We start from the raw sequence: 18,848 nt of genomic DNA, 5'->3' as shown, positions 1-18,848 counted from the left end.
TATACACCCTGCCATGTGATATTACAGCTCTGTCTTTTTAGATCCACTGCCCTGTCCCCTCCTCTGCAAATCCTACAGTTGTCCTACCCACTTCTGAGGGAACTCCTCCAGGTTTTGCCTTCCCATTCCCCAAGCAAATGTTTTGTTAGCTTAAAGATACATTGCTATTGTAATGTTCCCCTTTAGGGTTCCGGAGAACTGCTGCTCACTGGGAAGGAATCCCTGCAGATTCCTTTAACTAGACTGCTAAAGCACTATGTGCACTACATTTACTAGCATGTGGCTACTTACCAGATAGAAAAACAATTGGCAGGTAATGGAGTACCATCTTCTTGAAAATAAAAGATGTTTTGATTGTTAGACTTCTTATCTTTCAAAAGCATTATCTTAGCCTTATTAACCTGTTTCTGTAGTTGTATGTCTCTCTGCTTTAGTTTTCCAGTTAGCAGCATGAAGAATTAATAATAAAAGTCAATTCTGACAGAGAAACTCAAATCTTCCCTCTCAGATGAAAGAGAATATCCATTTTTTTTTTCCCCTTCAGAGTGCCAAATACCAGTTACATTCAGCAAAACTGGAAACCAGAACAAAGAGGTCTCTCGGCTTGGTACTCTTCCTCCAAGAGGCACAAGAGGCCACTGATGCATGAGAAGCAGCTTATCTGTTCCAATCTAAGGAGAAATGTTTCTCTTGTTTTCAGCCAGAATATGAACAGTAGTGTCTAGAAAAGTTTCCTTTAAGCCTAATTTGTTTAAACATTATGTCAAAGCTTCTGTTTTGAAATGCAGCAAATAGTCTTTCCTTGCAGGAACTTTTTCCTAGTTTAGAAGTGTGTTATGTACAGCAATCAGCCCTACCCTAGACTTCATTTCAAGGATTTGCTCTCAAAATTATGTGAAGCAAAGAAGCTTCTCATCTCAAGGCTCATTAAATTAGCCTTCCAAAATATAAGATTTTACTTTCTTTTAAATTCAACGTAGTAAGCAACATTTTGCCCCACTTTTGCTCTAACAAGGCAGAACAAAATTATTAATTGGATTCAGTTTGCTTGCTGACTCTGAAGCGATCAGACGACAACATTTATTTTTCAGTGACTATTTCCATTTCTATTTTCCAGCAGTCACTCTTACAGAGTTGTAAAATCCATGTTTCACATATTTTCTTCTCTATTGTCTTAACCGTCAAGGCCAGTCCGTCTTCAGAATTTAATAGTGCTTTCAGACTTTCATCTCTCATAGGCTTGATTATTGTGTGGATTTTCATGACTTTCTTGTAGCTTGTGAGGAGATGTCCAGAGAGGAACACTGGTTTGGATCAAAATATGTAGATGAATAATGCGGTGCACTGAAACCTGCCACAGGAAGACAGAAATCTGAGTCCCAGAGGGCCTCAAGGCTCATTTCACTGAAGTTATGGAAGCTTTGAAGACTTGCTTGGGCAAGATTTCTGTTGCACATATTTGAAAGGCAGCTACCTGGGTCTCTATACATATTCTTAGGGAAAACTGCAGAACAAACAGTAACACTTCACCTTGCCTTTATTTGGGGTTAGAGAGCTCTCTGGTCACAGTAATCCTTTGTCCAAAATAACCTCTTTTACAGGTTTCCTTGCTATGCAATTTAACACCCTGGTAAGCTACACATTTCAGCAGTTCTAACATCTGCACAGTAGCAACTGCACATTTTGTGGGCATAAATGACTAGTTGCAGAGGCTAAGTCATTGGTGAGGGAATGGTGGAGGCGAGAAAATGTTTTTCAGACTATATAAGTAATTTAATCTTTTATTTCCTCTTTGGTATATATTTTCATTGATCACTACTCTGTTGAAATTGGTTTACCTGCTTTTCACAAGTTGGATGCATTGGCTTCTGTATTAGATGCTTTTGCATTAAGTGGTTCTTTGCATGTCCCTATCTACTCACCTTAAAGTAACTAAGACTTTTGTATTAACCAGCAGCTGGTTTGCAGCCACAGAATTGCAATAATCCTTTTTTCTTTCTTTTGAATGAGAAACCCTTTTGCTGACAAAATAGTAAACTGTCAGAACAAAATATCCTAATCAGTCTGATCAACATCCCGAATAACTTGTTTATAAATTCATCAGTTGCTTCTGAAGTAATGGGTGGTATGCCAAAAAAATCTTAATTTCTTATTCTCCTCCTTTGCAGGATGAAAGGCTAAATTATGTGTTCGGTTTGCCTTGTGATCTGTGGAAATAAAACTTAAACTGCTTTAACATTATGTGTGCATTTCTGTTTTCAACCTGAAATTTCCAAATTTCCTCCCTTGACATCTCTCTGCCTTTTAATCACATTTGTTACCCCTTTGTGTGTAAATGGTACTTGCATACCACCTGCACTCAAAAGAAGGGGCTTCCAAAATTAGTGGCAGGTCAGCAGCTTTAGTTTATAGTGTGAAGAATGCTATGGGTATACCTGAGGGTGGGGTTTGGCTCAGTTTGAGATTTTCCTTTCACTCTTTATTTCTGCATGAAAAAACACCGGCAAGTTTCTGGCTGATTTTAACTACTCTCATTCTTCTAGAGACATTGGTTTTCTCTCTCTTTCAGAGAAATAGCTTTTCATAAGCTAATTTGTAATTTATTTACAGCTGGTATTTCTCCCACAGTTTCCCTGCTCGAGTCCTGTACAACACCTCTCGCTCAAACCCATATATTATAGGACATGAATCTTCATTGGTCTCCACTGTTGCCTCCATCACTTTATGATACTTCCCATGTTTCCACACTACAAATTCTTGCTCTTTGCAATCTGCTGTCTTTGTATCATATTCTGCCTTTGTGTTCTTCTTCCAGTTCATTCAATCTTCAAGCACCCCTAAACGGTCCCCCTTTTCTGCTATCACAAATTCATTTATTCTGCATCTAAAGCTATATGGCACCAAAGAACATCTACCACCTACTAATTTGGCAATGTATAGTATACATTGTTTAAACATGTCATTGTTTCTACCACTACAGTGTAACATGTTCTGTTACCATAGCCCAGAGCAAATGATCAAAAATCCTCTATGTGTGATGCTCAGAGTAACCTATTATAAATTTTTCCAGCAATTTTGGGATTTCTCCCTGACCCCACTTGTGAATAATCAGTTATTCTTTTATATCCCTTCTTTTATCTTCTATTCTACTAGCCTATTATATACTTTGGACAAATAGGGCTCAAACTATATTGCAGTATTTTTTAATCAAAGGAATTAACCTTTTAAAAGTTAAAACAATAGATTTTACAACTCCATTTCTAAAAACTGTATTTGTTTTAGCTTACTGACCCATGAGAAAGCATATTTGCAGCTGTCTATTTTTTAAATCATCAAAGTAAGAAGAAATTGTTACAAATGACTACCAAAATGTTTTGGATTTTTTTCAGGTTCTGAGTTACGTCCGTACAGAGTGGGATCCACTAAATGCTAGCTTCAGCACTAATCAGCCTTATCAGGTTTACACAGTAGAGCACTCCATCTCCGCAGACAAAAAGCCCATGGCTGACAGCTGCGTCTACAAGTGTGTTAGGAACAAAATTCAGTGTGCAGCAGTCACCAGAATACCACTACGATCCAAGGCCATCAGCTGTTGCAGAGATGTTACAGAAGACAAACTAGTCCTGGGTTGTGAAGATTCATCCATAATTCTCTATGAAGCCTACAACCAAGTGACTGTGTTAGCCCAAGCAGAACTGCTGCCTGGTTTAATAACCTACCACCCTTCCGGAGCCATATTCATGGTTGGCAGCTCTCAAGGGGAGCTGCAACTTTTTGACACAGCACTGTCCCCAATTAAAATTCAGCTCTTGGCACAAGACTATTCACCTGAGGCAACTCTGCAATTCAGTAAACACTTTGACGTGCCTAGCAGCCTCATCCAGATCCAGTGGGCTGCTCCTCGAGTTGCATCTGCCAGCACTGACAGCACGGATATTCATGATCTTTTGTTGGTTAGATTCGACAAAGGACCCTTAGGAGTACTTCACTTTAAACTTGGTAAGTTATTGAGCACATCTATTGAACCTTGAGCGCTCAAGGAAACATCTGTACCTCAGAAGTATCTTGTAGTTTGAAACACCCTAATTTTAGATATATGGGACCATAGCCTTAAGAGCACTTAGTTCCAATGATATCTGAAGATGTGAACCAAGGAGTTCATTATGTTTAACCAAGGAGTCCATTATGTTTCACAATTACTTAGTATCTTTCCATATGGGGTCTGACAGAATAGGACCCCAATCTCTTGCAGGATCAGGGACCCATTATGTTCCCTGCTACTCTAATGAAGCATAACAATTTCTTATATGGAAAATTCTTTTAATCTGTAGTGTATCATTTTAGGAATTGTATTCATTCTGTAGTAATACCCCGAAGAAGCTAAAATAACCTATATTTAATAATAGAATAGTAAAGCTATTTTCTTTCCTAAATTATTTTTGTGTGTGTATGATGCAACTGTCCTTTCCATTACAATGTAAATTTGTCCCAGCACTCTGTTCTTCCTGACTTCAGTACACAAAGTTACACCGTTTCTTTCCTTGAAGACTTTACGCACAAGAAGGAAGGTTTTCATAAACTTCAGAGAAGTTTGGTGTCTCAATTAATTTGCCAGGAGTTGTGAATAAAAGAAGAAGTAACAGTACTAATTTTAGAATTTATATAGCACTTCTTATTTTAGGTGTAAGGAGTCTTTAAGAACATAAAACCGTAACATTCATTTTACAAACAGAATAACAAGAAGCAGTAAAGGAAAGCTAAAAGGCTTTCCAAGAGTTACACAATGAGTCAGTGGCTGAACTAAGAATAAAACCCCTGCAGTTGCTCATCAGTGAGAACTGTATTCATTCCATTCAAGTCAGGCAAGTTACAGTGGTGCAAACCCACTGTGAGAGCTAAAAAAACAATCATGCTTAAATCTTCTGACTACCAAGCCAGTGTTTCAGCAGGGCAGACAGCCATGTCGAATATAGTCATCCTGGAAAATTTCAGCATTTTGCCCATTGTCTGCCCAAGGAAACAGGATTGCCTTTGTAGATCTTTACAGGAGTTTTCTATGATTCTTTTGTATAAAGCTATTGAGATTAGGAAGAAGCCTGTTTTTTAAAAAACACTAGGTGACAGTAAGGTTTGAAAATCTACTTTATTTCTTTATTTATTGAGACATGCATGGGCTTTTGTGGGGGAAAATCCTGTCTAAAAGTACTGCCGACCTAAACATTTGAAAGACTGAATTTAAAAAACTTAACTAAGTATGCCACTGCAAAAGGTAAATTAATATAATAGGATGTTAGCAACAAAAATGTTGGATTGACTTGTAGTTTTAGAAGAGCTGATCCAGATTATTACTGTTATTAAAAAAATATTAAAAAACTATTTATAAGTTACTATTTATTTTGAGATAATTCAGATGCATTATGTTCAATGACAGGTTTAATAGTTGCAGAGTACCCCAGAACACTAATTATAACAGCTATTTGATGTTTTTGTGCATGTTGGCCATTAAAAAAAACCCTCTAAATTACGTCTTACCTGTCAAGCAGAAGGCACTTTACCCACATCTACCTTGCTTTTCTTTAGTCCTCCCTTGTGGGGTTTTCTCACAACAGCTTTCCAGAAAGTACAGCTTTCCCTTTGCTATCTTTAGCACATTTATGTTCTTATGAAGGCAAGCAGGCTCTCAGTGCAGGGATTTAGAGGCCTTTCCTGCTAATTGCCAGCTTGTAAACTTAATTGGACTGTCTCCCTGGGCACCGTTCCTAAATCAATTAGGCAGTGAGTTGGCTGTCACCTCTTTTTCCCAAGCAGGTTGCCTGGAAGCGCACCACCCAGGAGAAGTCAAGCATCCAAATGGGAAGATGTTGACCTCTACAGCTGAAAGTTATCACATTTTAAAATTCATTCTGTATAATTACTGTAAAATCTCTTCTAGGAAGAAGGCAAGGCTCTATCCCTCCCTTCCTCCCTCCCTTTGTCTTTGTAGTCCACTGTGCAAAAATATGCTGTTCTCTATTGCATCCTGGTTTTCAGCTTTACCCCTCTTCTTCTCAGTTCACCACACTACCAAGGTAATGCTGTGTTGATTAGTCAGTCCCTCTTCCCAACCTCAGCAGTTTTTAGGTCTCTGCTATTTAAGAAATAATGCAAATATATATTATATGGAAAATTTAGAGGTCCACGACAGCAAAACCCAGACAGGCATTCAGGACTGAAATAAAATCTGTAATTAACTCATGGCTTGGGATTGTTTCCCATAAAAGTCTGCTAAGAAACTATGGCAATGAGAATAGGCAAATATGTTTTTAACTTCCAGCTGACATAGTATGATTTTGGACAAGTTCTGTGAATTCTCCATTGTGCTGTGTAGCCAGATTTATTGCAGGAAAAGATTCATATAAAATTTACCCTCAAACATTAATGGCAAATATTTTTGGTGTCTAATGCCAAATTCATTTTCAAAAGTATTGCGGCTTCTTGTCATTGATGTCAACCCAGATCTTGGATAATGCCAAACTTGGTACTGGTGCCAGTGGTTCAGCATTGCTGGCCTCGAAAGACATGTTAAATATAATATTATATTTCATTAGCATGCAAATACGTATTTTCATCTTCACTTAGCAATTAATGTGAAGATTGCTCAACTTATGTAATGCTTTAAAAACACTAAACATTTAGGAAGAATAAAGTCTACCATAACAATTAGATATTATCACACATACATAGGTTAAACATGGCTATTACACAGTATAATGTCCATAGGCTTCAATACATGCAAATGTAAAGTGAAATATAATAGACAACCATATCTTTAATGACACTAAAAACCTAAAGTATTTCTCTGTTACGCAAAATAAATATGTAAGCTTTTTTTGCCCAAAGCGTCAGATCTGTGTATGCAAGTTCTCAGCAGGTTACTTGTCCTCAAGGTATAGTCAGATGTTTTTCTCTACTTTTATTTTCTCAATTCTTATTTTACATCACAAACAATATTCACAACTACATTTATGAAAATTTTGTGAGGTATGTTTTCTATATATCAGGTCTGCTTTTCTCTGTTATCAGACCTTTTTCCCCAGCCATCCTATGGCTTTAATATCAGTATTGAAATTCAGCTTGTTCCCTTTCTCATCAGAATTTTTTTCTTACAATTAGTTCTGACAAACAACATCAGAATATAAATTGAGAAAATAAAAAAATAACATTATGTTTTTATTTAACAAGAGGGGAACAGTAAATTTATTCTGGTGTCTGTCTAATATCTGGAACAGTAGTGATAAAGAATACTCTAGTAAGTGACCCAAAGCAAGCAAGAATTGCTAAAATGCCATGTGTGGCCTATGTCACACGATCATTTGGCTAGTCAGAGGCAATAAAAAACATTACTTTCTGCAGCCTTTGAGTCACCTTTTCTGTTCAGAAGCTGAGATCTACAAGTCAAGAAACACTGACAGTCTTTTAATTTCTATTTTTCAGAGATAAGAGTGCTGTAGATAAATCATGCTCTCATGGAGTGAGCAATGTGTCGCTCATTTTTTTCCCTTACAGCAAGCTTGTTCTTGGTTTCATGTGCAACTGTTAATTCCAGGGTCCCTAGATGTTGGTATCTTTCATGATATCCCCTCACAGAAGAAATGCTTCACTTCTTAGAGAATTTTGCCAAGCTAGAAGTAAGTTCTAGAGCAATTGCAATATGGAGAGTAATGGAGTAATTGTTGCTTTGAAGTTTGAGGTGCTGTAAACTTGCATACATAGGTACATTTGTTTGAGACAAATGCTATTTTTTAGTGTTGTCCAGCAAGTTTTCTCTACAGGAAGGAGATGCTATGAACATGAATTTATTACCTCCAATACAGTAATAATAAACTGGGAAAAAGCTTTTTCTACCATGTTTAAAACAAACTTCATTACATGATGTTGTCACCAGTGGGTATTGGCCACATTTGCTCAGCCTCAGTGTGTGAAGTTCACTGATGTTTTTTTCTCTGCTGTCCAAAGCACCCTCAGTCTGAATCTACCAAGATAATAAGGAGCTATCTCACATAAAAATTCAATACTGAAAACCATTAACTTAAACTTTCTAATTTTAACCAACAGCAGTTATTTTTAGCTGTTCTGAAAAGTAGTCAGCTACTGTTTTACATATTCATAACACTATCTTTGGTTTTAATATTTCCTGTAAAAGGTGTGATCACAAGAGGACAGCTGGGCCTTGTGGAAATCATCCACCAGTACATTGGTTACGATGAGATACATGAGGCAATTAATGTCCTGAACACCATGAACTGGAACACTATGGGTCGTCAGTGCTATATATGCTTGAGTGCCATTGTCAATCACCTTCTTAAACAAAAGCTTACACCAGACAGAGAAGGTAAGAGACTGATTATATTTTTTATGTATTTTTGTGGTGTCTTTGTAATTCATACGTGGATAATGACAATATATTTATTGACTATATAAAGGAGAAAATAGTGAGAATCCAGTCAGCCAGATTATGGTACTTCATAGTCAAATGTTGTATGTAGACAAATAATTTCAATAAAATCTGAATCAATGTGTTGATTGCATTTTAGTTCATTTGTATCAATAGTGATGATAAAATAATTCATATTTTAATATATATATGGTATAGGCATGACTTACTATATATAACACTATCATATATATGCTGTAACTTTATTACAGTACATAAATTTAGCTTATGTTACAGAACAATGTTAGTTAATATAGGATTGAAATGTCTGTTATACATTCATGCTGAGACAGCATCAAATTAAGGAGGGACATTTTCCTGCAACAGGGACAGGAGATTTTAGTATGGTTTTTAAGGTGCTTTTGAAGGGTCATTCTTCCATTACAAGATCCAAAGGCTTTGAATACACTATCCTCTGCTGCCTCCTTTAGGATTATAGCATTTGTCCTTAGTGTAATCTGGCCTCCTGCAGTAGTAGCTGGGGTCCCTCACAAGAAATGATGCATTTTAGGTTCAGCCTCATCTCTGCTGAAGCCTGGTGTGTTGCCTTCCTCTTGATTTGCTGCCTATCTTGAAACTCAATAGACTTCAAGATTTGAAGTGCCTTGATTTAGTGAAGGTGTTATCCTCCAGTCTAGCAGGCAGACAGCTGGGGACCAGGCATCTTTTGTGGCAAAAAAGAATACTTAGGATTCTGGTGTGTTTGATGATAGAAAAACTCCAAGGTGTCCTACATTGCTGCCAAGGCACCAGCTATCCCATTTGGGGGGATCTGATTAAAAAAAATCTCTGCATTGCAAACATAGTGCATCAATTCTAAATAAAACATGCTTTTAAAAGGACACATGAAAAGGGCTGGTTTTGAAACTCTTGTAAAAATATGCATATTATAAACAGATGTCTGCGTGTTTCCCCCCATGCAGCTCCCTGTTTACAAAACACGGAATTTTATTCTGTTCAGGAGTTATTCTAAGTGAATCTAACAAATTTGGCATGGTAATTTGTTTTCTTTTTTATTAGCAAAACCCAGTGGGGCCTTTTATTTATAGCGGTGGGGCAGTTATTGTTGAGATCTTTATTCTGCCTTCAACATCAAGCTGGGCTATCTAATGAATCTATAACTGTGCTAGTAGTTACTAGTATTCCATGTACATTGAAATATTTCAGAAGTACAAAACATGCTGTCAAGAAAACAGCAATGGCAAGAGAGTATGGCTTGTTTTTGCAAAGGTACTGCTGTATTCAATTTTAATCTAAATTGACTGCTGCTTTGAAAGAAAATACGTTTAAAGTTCAACTTATCTTACTGTCTAGATTTAAAATAACGCAAAACCGAATTTACTAACAGTTTGCCTCTGTTTCTAACACAGTACTATTAGCACATTTAGTGCTATCGAGCCTAATAAAATAAAATGTAACTATGCTTGGAAATAAAGAACCATTATCACTAAATACAGAAATGGCTAGTTCAAACAAACATTAATAACAGCAAATTAATGAGATTTTGTCTGCCTAACAACACAGTAGGTTATATTGTGCTTTTAAAGCCCCCACAAAATTCTGATTAGCAGTAGCAGTTTGCACATTCACTCTGAAAGGAGAACCTATATAGCAAATATATAGCAAATTCTCCCTGTTCTGCCTATAAGGACTTGTACTACATGTTAACTCTCAAGCAGAAGTCACATAACATAAATACTATTGATCATTAAATTTCCTTTCAGCTAAGCATGTGGGACACAAATGTATGCCATGTATTTTCTTGTATTATTTATAATTTTTTTTAAAACATGTAGAAAAATGCCTAAGAGCTCCAGCTGTGGAGTATAGCAGTGTGGCCACAAGCAGTCAGAAAATACTTAAAGCGGAGAGAACTTCTGCAACAAAGGGGCTTTATTTTATTGATTACAAGGGAGGTTATCCTGTTTCCCACCACTACATGCTGTAAGAGAGAGAGTCAAACCCTTAGGGTTTCTAGACCCTTTTATTTAAAGTTTTTAAATATCTGTAGGCTTAAGGAGGTTCCTTAGACCTCAAGGCCATCACAAGAAGGGTTCTGTCACCTGCTGACCTAACACAATAATCCCTGAAAAACTGAACTTCCTTGTTGTTTGCCTAAGAGGACAAAGGTGATTTGAGCTAATTGAGAGTTGATCTCCTGGACAAACTTGTTCAAACTGTATTACTCTTATGAGTCACTTTTAATTGTACACTGCTGGTAAGAACTTGATGTGTTATAGACTTCTTCATCCTTTTGACAGCTTTTGTTGCTCAAAGTCCTTGTCAACTCTGCCTCAAAGTGAAAGTTTATATGCACATTTGTGTTTGTACAATCTGTCATATTTTAATTTCATTTGTCCTACAACAACATCACATTTCATCAGTGTTTGAGGAATTTGACTGACTGCAAACATGAGCAACCTCTTGTAATTGAAACAGTTTCACTTGTTTCATTGCTGCTGTGTTTGAACTCCACAGCACAGCTCGAGGCAAGCCTTGGAACCTTTTATGCTCCAAGAAGACCCCTCTTGGATACAACTGTGCTGGAGTACAGGGACCCAATCAGCAGATATGCAAGAAGGTTCTTCCACCACCTGCTCAGGTGAATGACAGTTTCAACTTCTATCAACTTAAAATTAATTGCATATTTCAATAACTACCTACTTTAATGTGGTTAGCATTTTCCAAGAGGACCACCCCTGAAAGAAATGCATTCATTGTTACTGTTTGTTTAACTTGCACTTCATTCCTTTCAAGTAGAGTATTGCAGATAAAATCCTATTCAGAACTCTTCTATCATCAATACACTTAAAATGAATCATCCTTTCCCTTTTAGCTTGATAGAAAAAAGATAGCATGCTTCTGAGAGATTTATATTCACCAACTGCTTGCAGATTAACTATTGAAACAGCTTACAAACTTGGAGAAAACACTGAGTTTAAATAGAAGCTAAAGCGCAAATGAACAGTACATGGTCCGAGACATTTTTGTCTTTTCATCATTGAAATCTGAGCATTTTGTTATTCTCACTCTCAAAGTTCTCATATAGAAATTCATATTCCAGTAATTTTCAGTGAATTTTCAGTGCCATTAAAATAAGAGAAGAAAATGAAACGTTGAATTTGTCTGTAAATTATATGACATTAGAAGAGTCATAATACCAAATTCAGCTAGAATTTGTAGTACATTGCCTTATTGCTATATTTTTCCTTCAAAATAAATCAATAGCCTAAATTTCAATCAGTTATAAATAGCAATATACAGCAGTTTAACCTGTTCATGTGTTCAACCACAAATATAGCTGAACCATTCCCTCTGAAAATTATCCAGTGGGTGAAAATAAGGAGAAATTACCTTCTGAATGATACAATGTTTGTAACACATTGTTGAGGAGGAGTGTAGATGGACACAGAAGACTCACAATGCACCCTTTTTTGGTGATTCATCCGGGTTATATACATTGTCTGCATATGCAAAACTAGAAACTGCAAGCTACTTTGATAGTACAGTAAGTGCTTCTTTCAAATCTTAAAAGAAAAATATTTTATACTGTCTTCTACGTTTTGAGTCTGAATAGGATCATCTTTCTGGTAAACAGGTTCATTCCAAGGGGGAAATTATTCTAAGTAGAAGAATGCTCTAAATACCTGCATAATATGTACCAGCCTTTCACTGGAGTTTTCTTAATAGATGTGGCCATGATAGCGGGTACAAACTCTCCTTTTGCCTTTCTCCTAGAAACCAGCAGGGAAGATCTGTAGCTGCAATGGCCAACTGTAGTGGCTGTGGGCCAGTTGCCTGCAGAGGACAGATGCGGAAAGAATGCCTCAGAGATTGCTGAGAGGTGTAACTATAGTGCTTTTACATCTAAGAGAGAAAGGTGTATTCCCTCTGACTCAGGATTTGCTTCCAAATGCTAGCAGGCATGCAGAGGCATGGGGCCCTGGCTAAGCTTTCAGCCCCTGGGGCTGCTGAACACAGCTGAAACACTGACTCAATCGCCCTAGCAAACAAGACGCTTCAGTGTCAGAATGCTGCCTGGACAGTATGGGGCACAGACAGGAGGTGTGTAGAAGAGTCTTCCTGTGTCTTTTACCTCCACTATGAAGCAGCTCTTGAACAATATACGGTTGTGGCAGGTTTTGGAACAAATGTGTGTTATTTTGCTGTTTCCCTATTGTCAAAGGGATTTGTATTCAACTGAATCAAAGTGATAGGATCATGTGATTGCTGCAGAACAGATGGTAATGCTTAAAGCTTATCTGAGAAGACATAATCTAAGTACAAAATGAAATGTTCAGAAATGGGAGATTTATCTGATAGAAAGTAAAGAAATGATGTTCAGAGCTGATCTTTATTGTATTAAAGTGGCTGTGCCTTAATTGGTGTTTATTTCCTTTTAGATGTTTTCTTAAATTACTAGAATTATTTAAATGTAGGCTAAGCAGAGAGTACTACAGATTTGTTGGAGGAATGGTAAACCATGGTTCTGGGTGAGAGAATGCCATCTAGACGTGATGCAATGTCTAGGAGAATCATAGGGCGGCACAATGCTCACTAATTCTTTCAGGCACGCAAAAGTTGCAGCCACTGCTATTACATCTGTCTGTGAGGAGCCAGAAAGGCAAGCCACTTCTGCCAGCCTGCATTTACAATTGTAGTTTCAGAACAGGAAGAAAAGTGCGGAGAGAATTATGCTCTTGCCTTTTCAGGTCACCATATTATGCCCATGAAGACGCTGAGAATGGAGTAGTTCTCCCACTACCTGTTTGTCAGAGACAGCAACTGTATCTGGGTGTCAGGAAGAGTACATTTTAAGTCAGTTATATGCTCTCTGTCTCAACCGTTGTTATTTGATTTATTCACTTTTTTACCCTTATTCATTTAGCACTAAATATTGCCGGCTAGTTACAAATAGCTAATGAATCTCTTCAGAGTGAATTTTTGTTACTGCAGATGTGTCTGCATGACCAAACAAGAAGACTTGAATGCAGAAGCACTGTAAACTGTCAAGCCAACTTGATGCAGCACTAAGGGACATTTGTTAATCTCTTGTGAGCATGAGGAGACAAAAGCAAAGTGATTACTTTGTACCCTATTGCAGCAAGAAGTGGAGGAAACATAGCACTTCCTAAATTACGTACACTATAAGTATGGCTGATACTCAAAAAGTGTTTCTTGTAATAGAGTAGGGCCTTTGGCAACTCCTTTAGGCTTCAGAGAAAGCTAGCAGCAGATACACAGAAGTTAAATCTAGAGCATAAGGAGCTAAAACACACAGGGAGAAACTCAGAAGTGGGGTAGGAAGAGTGAGGAAAGTGGGGTTAGGAGCATGAGTAGAAGACAAGGAATTGGGGATGAAGGCCTGCAGAGAAGGATGGGGACATAGAGAGTCCTGCAAAAGGGCAGAGTGGGAGTACAGAGCGAACTGGGGGAAGAGAGCTTAGGATGTGTGTGGTGGGCTGTAGAGGAGACCAGACACATAAGGGGTGGACAGGGAAGGGTGGAGTCTTTCATACAAGATTAAAACATTAAAACCCTTAAATATTTCTAGATGTAAATCTGAAAAATGTTCATATAAACAAAAGTTTTCACCCCTCTCTCCAGCTTTACTTTGAATGCTCCACCAATCTGCCTTAAGCCTTTTCTAGAAGGACCCACTGTTGGGAGAGAAATATTAATTCATTCTACATGCTGAGACAATCTTTGACCTGCCTGCTGAGCCTGCCAAAAAGGTGCCAGTTATTGTTGTACTTTTAAAGATGTGAGTGTCTGTATTTACTAGAATTGAGAAATACGGTTACCTTTTCAGAAAGGCTATCCTCACCTAGTAATAATCATGTGCCAATGATTTTAATCTTTACTGTAGGTGGAAAGGTTGTATATCCAGTTGCAAATAACTGGAGACATCCATTTTCACATTATCAGTGAGATTATAGGCTAACTATTTTTCTACCATCAAAGAGATCAGTTTCTAGAAAATGCTGAATGCTGTGATGGTAAGTTCCCTCTTTTAGCTATTGGGCACTTTAGAAAGAAGATGCTCCATCATTACTGGCTGTATTGCAAGTATGAGTTAGAAAATGGTGCTCCAACCCGAGATGGGCCAAGGAACACTGACAGCACGACTGAAATGGATCGCAGTTAGAAGGAAGGAAAATGCCTTGCAACATGTTTGACGCAGCCGTGTTATTTGTATCCGTCGTTATAAAAGCTAAGTTCTTAAATTTGCAAACCATGCAGCATCTTCAGCTTCCACTAAAATAGAAGCTTAGAGCTTTGCAGGTATAGGCCCTGAATATAGAATATGGAATACCTCCAAAAACAGGCGTTCAGTATATGAAATTAAAATTAAAGGCCTCTTAATTATATGCCAGGGATCCATTACAACAGTATTTATGGAATGAATAATTATTTTCACTTTAAATTCTTATCTATAATTAAAAAATACAGGAACTGAATTACAAGTATAGAAATATATCTTAGGTGTTCATTGCCACTTGAGTAGCACTCTGGTATTTTATTATGATGTCACTGCTTATAATAATATAATGCATTATATCATTATGTAAAATGTTGAGCAGAGGTGGATTTATTAGGAAGCCTTGGGGAGCTGTAACCTTCTTGCCCCCACCCTTTTGTTGAGCGCTGCCTAGTAAGTGTATTTGTGTAATGGGGGAGTGGCTGCACAACCTCCTGCCTCTGTATAACAGCCTCATCTAGCCGTGTACAGAACATGGAATGGGATGAAGTAGTTTTTCACTCGTTAACTATGGCATCACTGACTCATGGCTTTGCTTTACTCTGATCAAGCATTCGTAAATTGTACTTGTCATATTTTCTAATGCATGAAATTATCTTGTTTGTTTGACACACACACACAGGCACAAACACACGCCTGCTCTGTTTTGTTTAAATTTTTCTGTGTCTCTCAGAAAGACAGTGAGAAAGTAACTTAGCATGAGCTAGAGGTGAAGGCTGGGCTGGAAAATAAAGTCTGAAATGCAGCTCAGGAGTTGTAGAATTAGAATGCAGCCACAGCTCTGTGTTTCTGCTGTGCCCTTTCCTCCTTCGTAATTCTCTTCCTGTGTTTGTGAACATGCATTTTAAAGGATCTTTTTTCTTTTTTTTTACATGGAAAAAACCTAAGATTCAAAACCATTTGTACCTTTCCATCTGATAATTCCATTAAGAGAATGTCTTTGGGGTTTTTTCCCATAGTACAAATATATTTCCACAAAGCAAAGCTCTGTTGTAAATAACAAGATAGTGCATTTGCTTCTTTCAAGAGCAAAGCGCAGCTCTGATCATGTTCACTGGTAGAATTTTGGATGGATTCATGAAAGATTCTCCTTTGTATGAATTCAAAAATGAAAACCCCCACCATATTTTTATAGTTACTGTTTTTACTCCTTCACAAATCTTCTCCTAAGTGTTGTGTGCTCTTCCCAGCATTCAATGTAAGATGCTACTGGTTAAATGCAAAGAATAATTTAGCTACATGTTGGGCAGAACATTCATAAAGTGGCATGAATTTACACACAGAACTTGACAGAGCGCCTTTGTAAATAAACACTCATAAAGGAGATGAGAAAGTAGGTGGTCATTAGCATCAGGGGAGATCTGCTTCTAGCCAATACTGATTTTTATGAATCACTTCACTGTTCAAGAGTTCTGAAGTGTACTGCTATACTACCTGACATGATGCCTTGACACAGTCAGTTATCACTTAAATCCAAGACAGCCTTTGAAAAGCTAAAATAAAGCTCTTCCGCCCCGCAGGTGCATCACTTATGCAGTACTAACTACCCCTTGGTAAGCAGGTTCCTGTATCACTACACTGCAATCTGCAAAGTAGATATTCACTGTGAGTATTCCATCCTAAATAGGACCCTAAATCAAAGATGAAAAAATGCCTCAACTCCATAGGAATAGTTTCCAATCCCATCTGCTGCCAACTGTATGGAACTGAGGGACAGAGTGAGCAAAGAGCTTTTATGATCCTTTTTAAGGGCACCCTAAAAGTAGAATCTATAATTATATTGGTACATAGTGTGTCACAAAATATGTATAAACATTAATGATGACATGGTTCAGGACTAGGAATGTCTTTTATATTCATAAGGTAACCTATTAGGCATTAAATTATGCCTTCAGATAAAATGACCACTGATGTCAGTCAGATTCTCTATGGTGGCCACATGAACAGAATTCATCTCTATGGGAGTAAGTTCAGTAGCAGCATTCTGACTAAAGTAGCACCTTCTGGAGAGGACTTTGAAGAGTCATTTTTTTGTCATTTTGTGAAAACGATCAAAACCAAAGGTTTTCATATTACCATGGCACTGATAAATGAGAATTTCAATTGCTGTGATGGAACTGCACATGAAAAGATTCCCCTGGTCGTGGTTCTTGACCTGTTTTAGAAACAAGAAATAAAGGCACCTATTTAATGGAACTAGATTATTTTTGCAGTTAAAAAGGTTAAATATCTCAGGAAAAGTTTAGAATGTCTTTGCTTCAGTCCTATGTTGCTAATGATTTTTTTTCTTAAACCAATTCCACAACAGTTTTCAATTTCAGTCAGATGCTTTGATGCCACAGGAATGGCTCCAGGATTTAATTCTCTAGTGGTGATTACAATGTAAGAAATATTGAGCAAAATATTGGGGGGGGACGGGGGACGGGACGGGACAAATGACATGACGTAATTGCTTGAGAATAAAATCCCATGAAGGTAAACCACAAGAAGTCTCTGTCAGAGATTAGGGCAGGATTTTCTGCTGAACCTATTGAGAGACATTGCTTGGAGCATGGGAAAAATGGCCCGTCCCACACACTTAGAGCAGTCCCAGAGCTACACCTATATGGAGCCATTTCCCACAGCCACCAACAGGTGGCTGTTTGGTGGCCCAGAATGCCATAAGTCCTCCAGTTCTCTGCTACGTCCCCACCCACGGGGCTGCACTGGAAAAAAGGAATGCAGAATATCTATGCTGGACTAATGTTCCTTGTGCGAAGGCTATTCCCACATGCTGGCTAATCTGACTTTGATATTGCTGCTTTTAGAAGCTGAACCCACATGGAGACCATTGTTTTGTTGTGTTGTGTAACTGATAATCTGTCCTCATAAGGTGGCTTATTCCTGCTGTACCAGCTGTGCAATTCCCCTGAAATCTGAGGGGCTTTGGGCATACATTGAGTGCAGAAACAATGCAAATATACCATAATCATGGACAAAAACTCAAGAATAAGTTTGTAACAACACTTCTCCACCCTTGAGCAGTTGCAGTAAGTCAGCCTCAGCTTTCCTTTGCAGGTCATCAATTACTCCCTTCCCATCAACTCTACCTAGTCACTAATGGTATCTCCTTTTGGAGTGACACTCAAAAATCTCTTCTTGAGGTCCTGACCAAGAACCTGAATTTAAGATGGTTGGGTTTTTTCCTTGCAGTCTTTCCAGATTTATTCATGTCTCATCTCTTTACCAAAATACTTTTTCTCCATTCATCTTTAGAGTCTTCCTGAACCCCACCATTACACTTCTCTTTTCTGTATATGGACCATCTGACAATAATCTGTCTTGAGCTCAGCTCATCAGATCAGAACAGAACATGGGTTCGCAATCTGTTATCCATTTGTTGTGTGCAAAAAATTGTTTGTTTTCCTCCCTAAAGAGCTTTGTTCTTCTGACTTTTCTCCCATGTCCATCCAGTACCCTCCAGGAAGAGCTAATTGAATAGTCAAGCAGCCCTAGGCTTCCTATCTTCAAATGCAGAGCTCCCTTTTATGGTTCTTCAGAAATGAAGAGCCTGCTAAGGAAAGGATACTGTAAGTAAAAATTAGAACAAAAGTCAGCAATAGTCAATTGTCCAATAACTCGATCTAGTGTCTTGGGGGTGCACCTCACCTCTCCTGACTTCATGATGTAGAATTTAGATGTCCTACACACTCATCTGGGCTTCCTCTGTAGTTAGTATAAAGACATGAGCACTCAAAGGATGAGTAATCCAGTCGAAGGGAGATGTCTAAGATAAGCGTGAAGTATCAAACATCAGTGCCTATCCCTATCAATTAACTATAAAGGGAGCCTACCTGATTAGCTTAAATTAGCCATGTAAAGGTGAGCTGTTTGAAGATAAATGGAATGATTTGCACTGTAAATGTCTAGCTCCTGTATCACATTATTACTGGCCAGTTAACAGAAAGATCTTAGATGCTCAGATATAGTTTCTGTAATAGAAGGAGAGAGGCACAAAGACTAGCAAAAGTATCTGAAGAAAGGTTTACAGAAAGACACAAAAAGCAGATAGGCATGCAGACCTCTTTAAAAATCCCCTTTTGACCAGTTGGCCAAGACAGGAGAGGATGGGGA

At 37.9% G+C, this 18,848-nt stretch overlaps 1 protein-coding gene across 1 annotated transcript in view; it reads left to right on the top strand.

Annotated features, from left to right (window-relative positions):
• The window catches only part of WDPCP (WD repeat containing planar cell polarity effector), a 90,368-nt gene that overhangs the window by 28,735 nt on the left and 42,785 nt on the right, over positions 1–18,848 (top strand). The window contains exons 9-11 of the mRNA XM_010575045.1: positions 3,390–3,999; positions 8,183–8,371; positions 10,952–11,075. Coding sequence (XP_010573347.1) covers positions 3,390–3,999; positions 8,183–8,371; positions 10,952–11,075 — 923 coding nt within the window. The remainder of the gene's footprint in view (positions 1–3,389; positions 4,000–8,182; positions 8,372–10,951; positions 11,076–18,848) is intronic.

This window comes from Haliaeetus leucocephalus, unplaced genomic scaffold (assembly GCF_000737465.1).
Source record: "Haliaeetus leucocephalus isolate CR32 unplaced genomic scaffold, Haliaeetus_leucocephalus-4.0 Scaffold450, whole genome shotgun sequence".
NCBI classification, from domain to species: domain Eukaryota; kingdom Metazoa; phylum Chordata; class Aves; order Accipitriformes; family Accipitridae; genus Haliaeetus; species Haliaeetus leucocephalus.
Note: the sequence above shows the minus strand (reverse complement) of the source record. Positions and strands in the feature narration are given on the sequence as shown.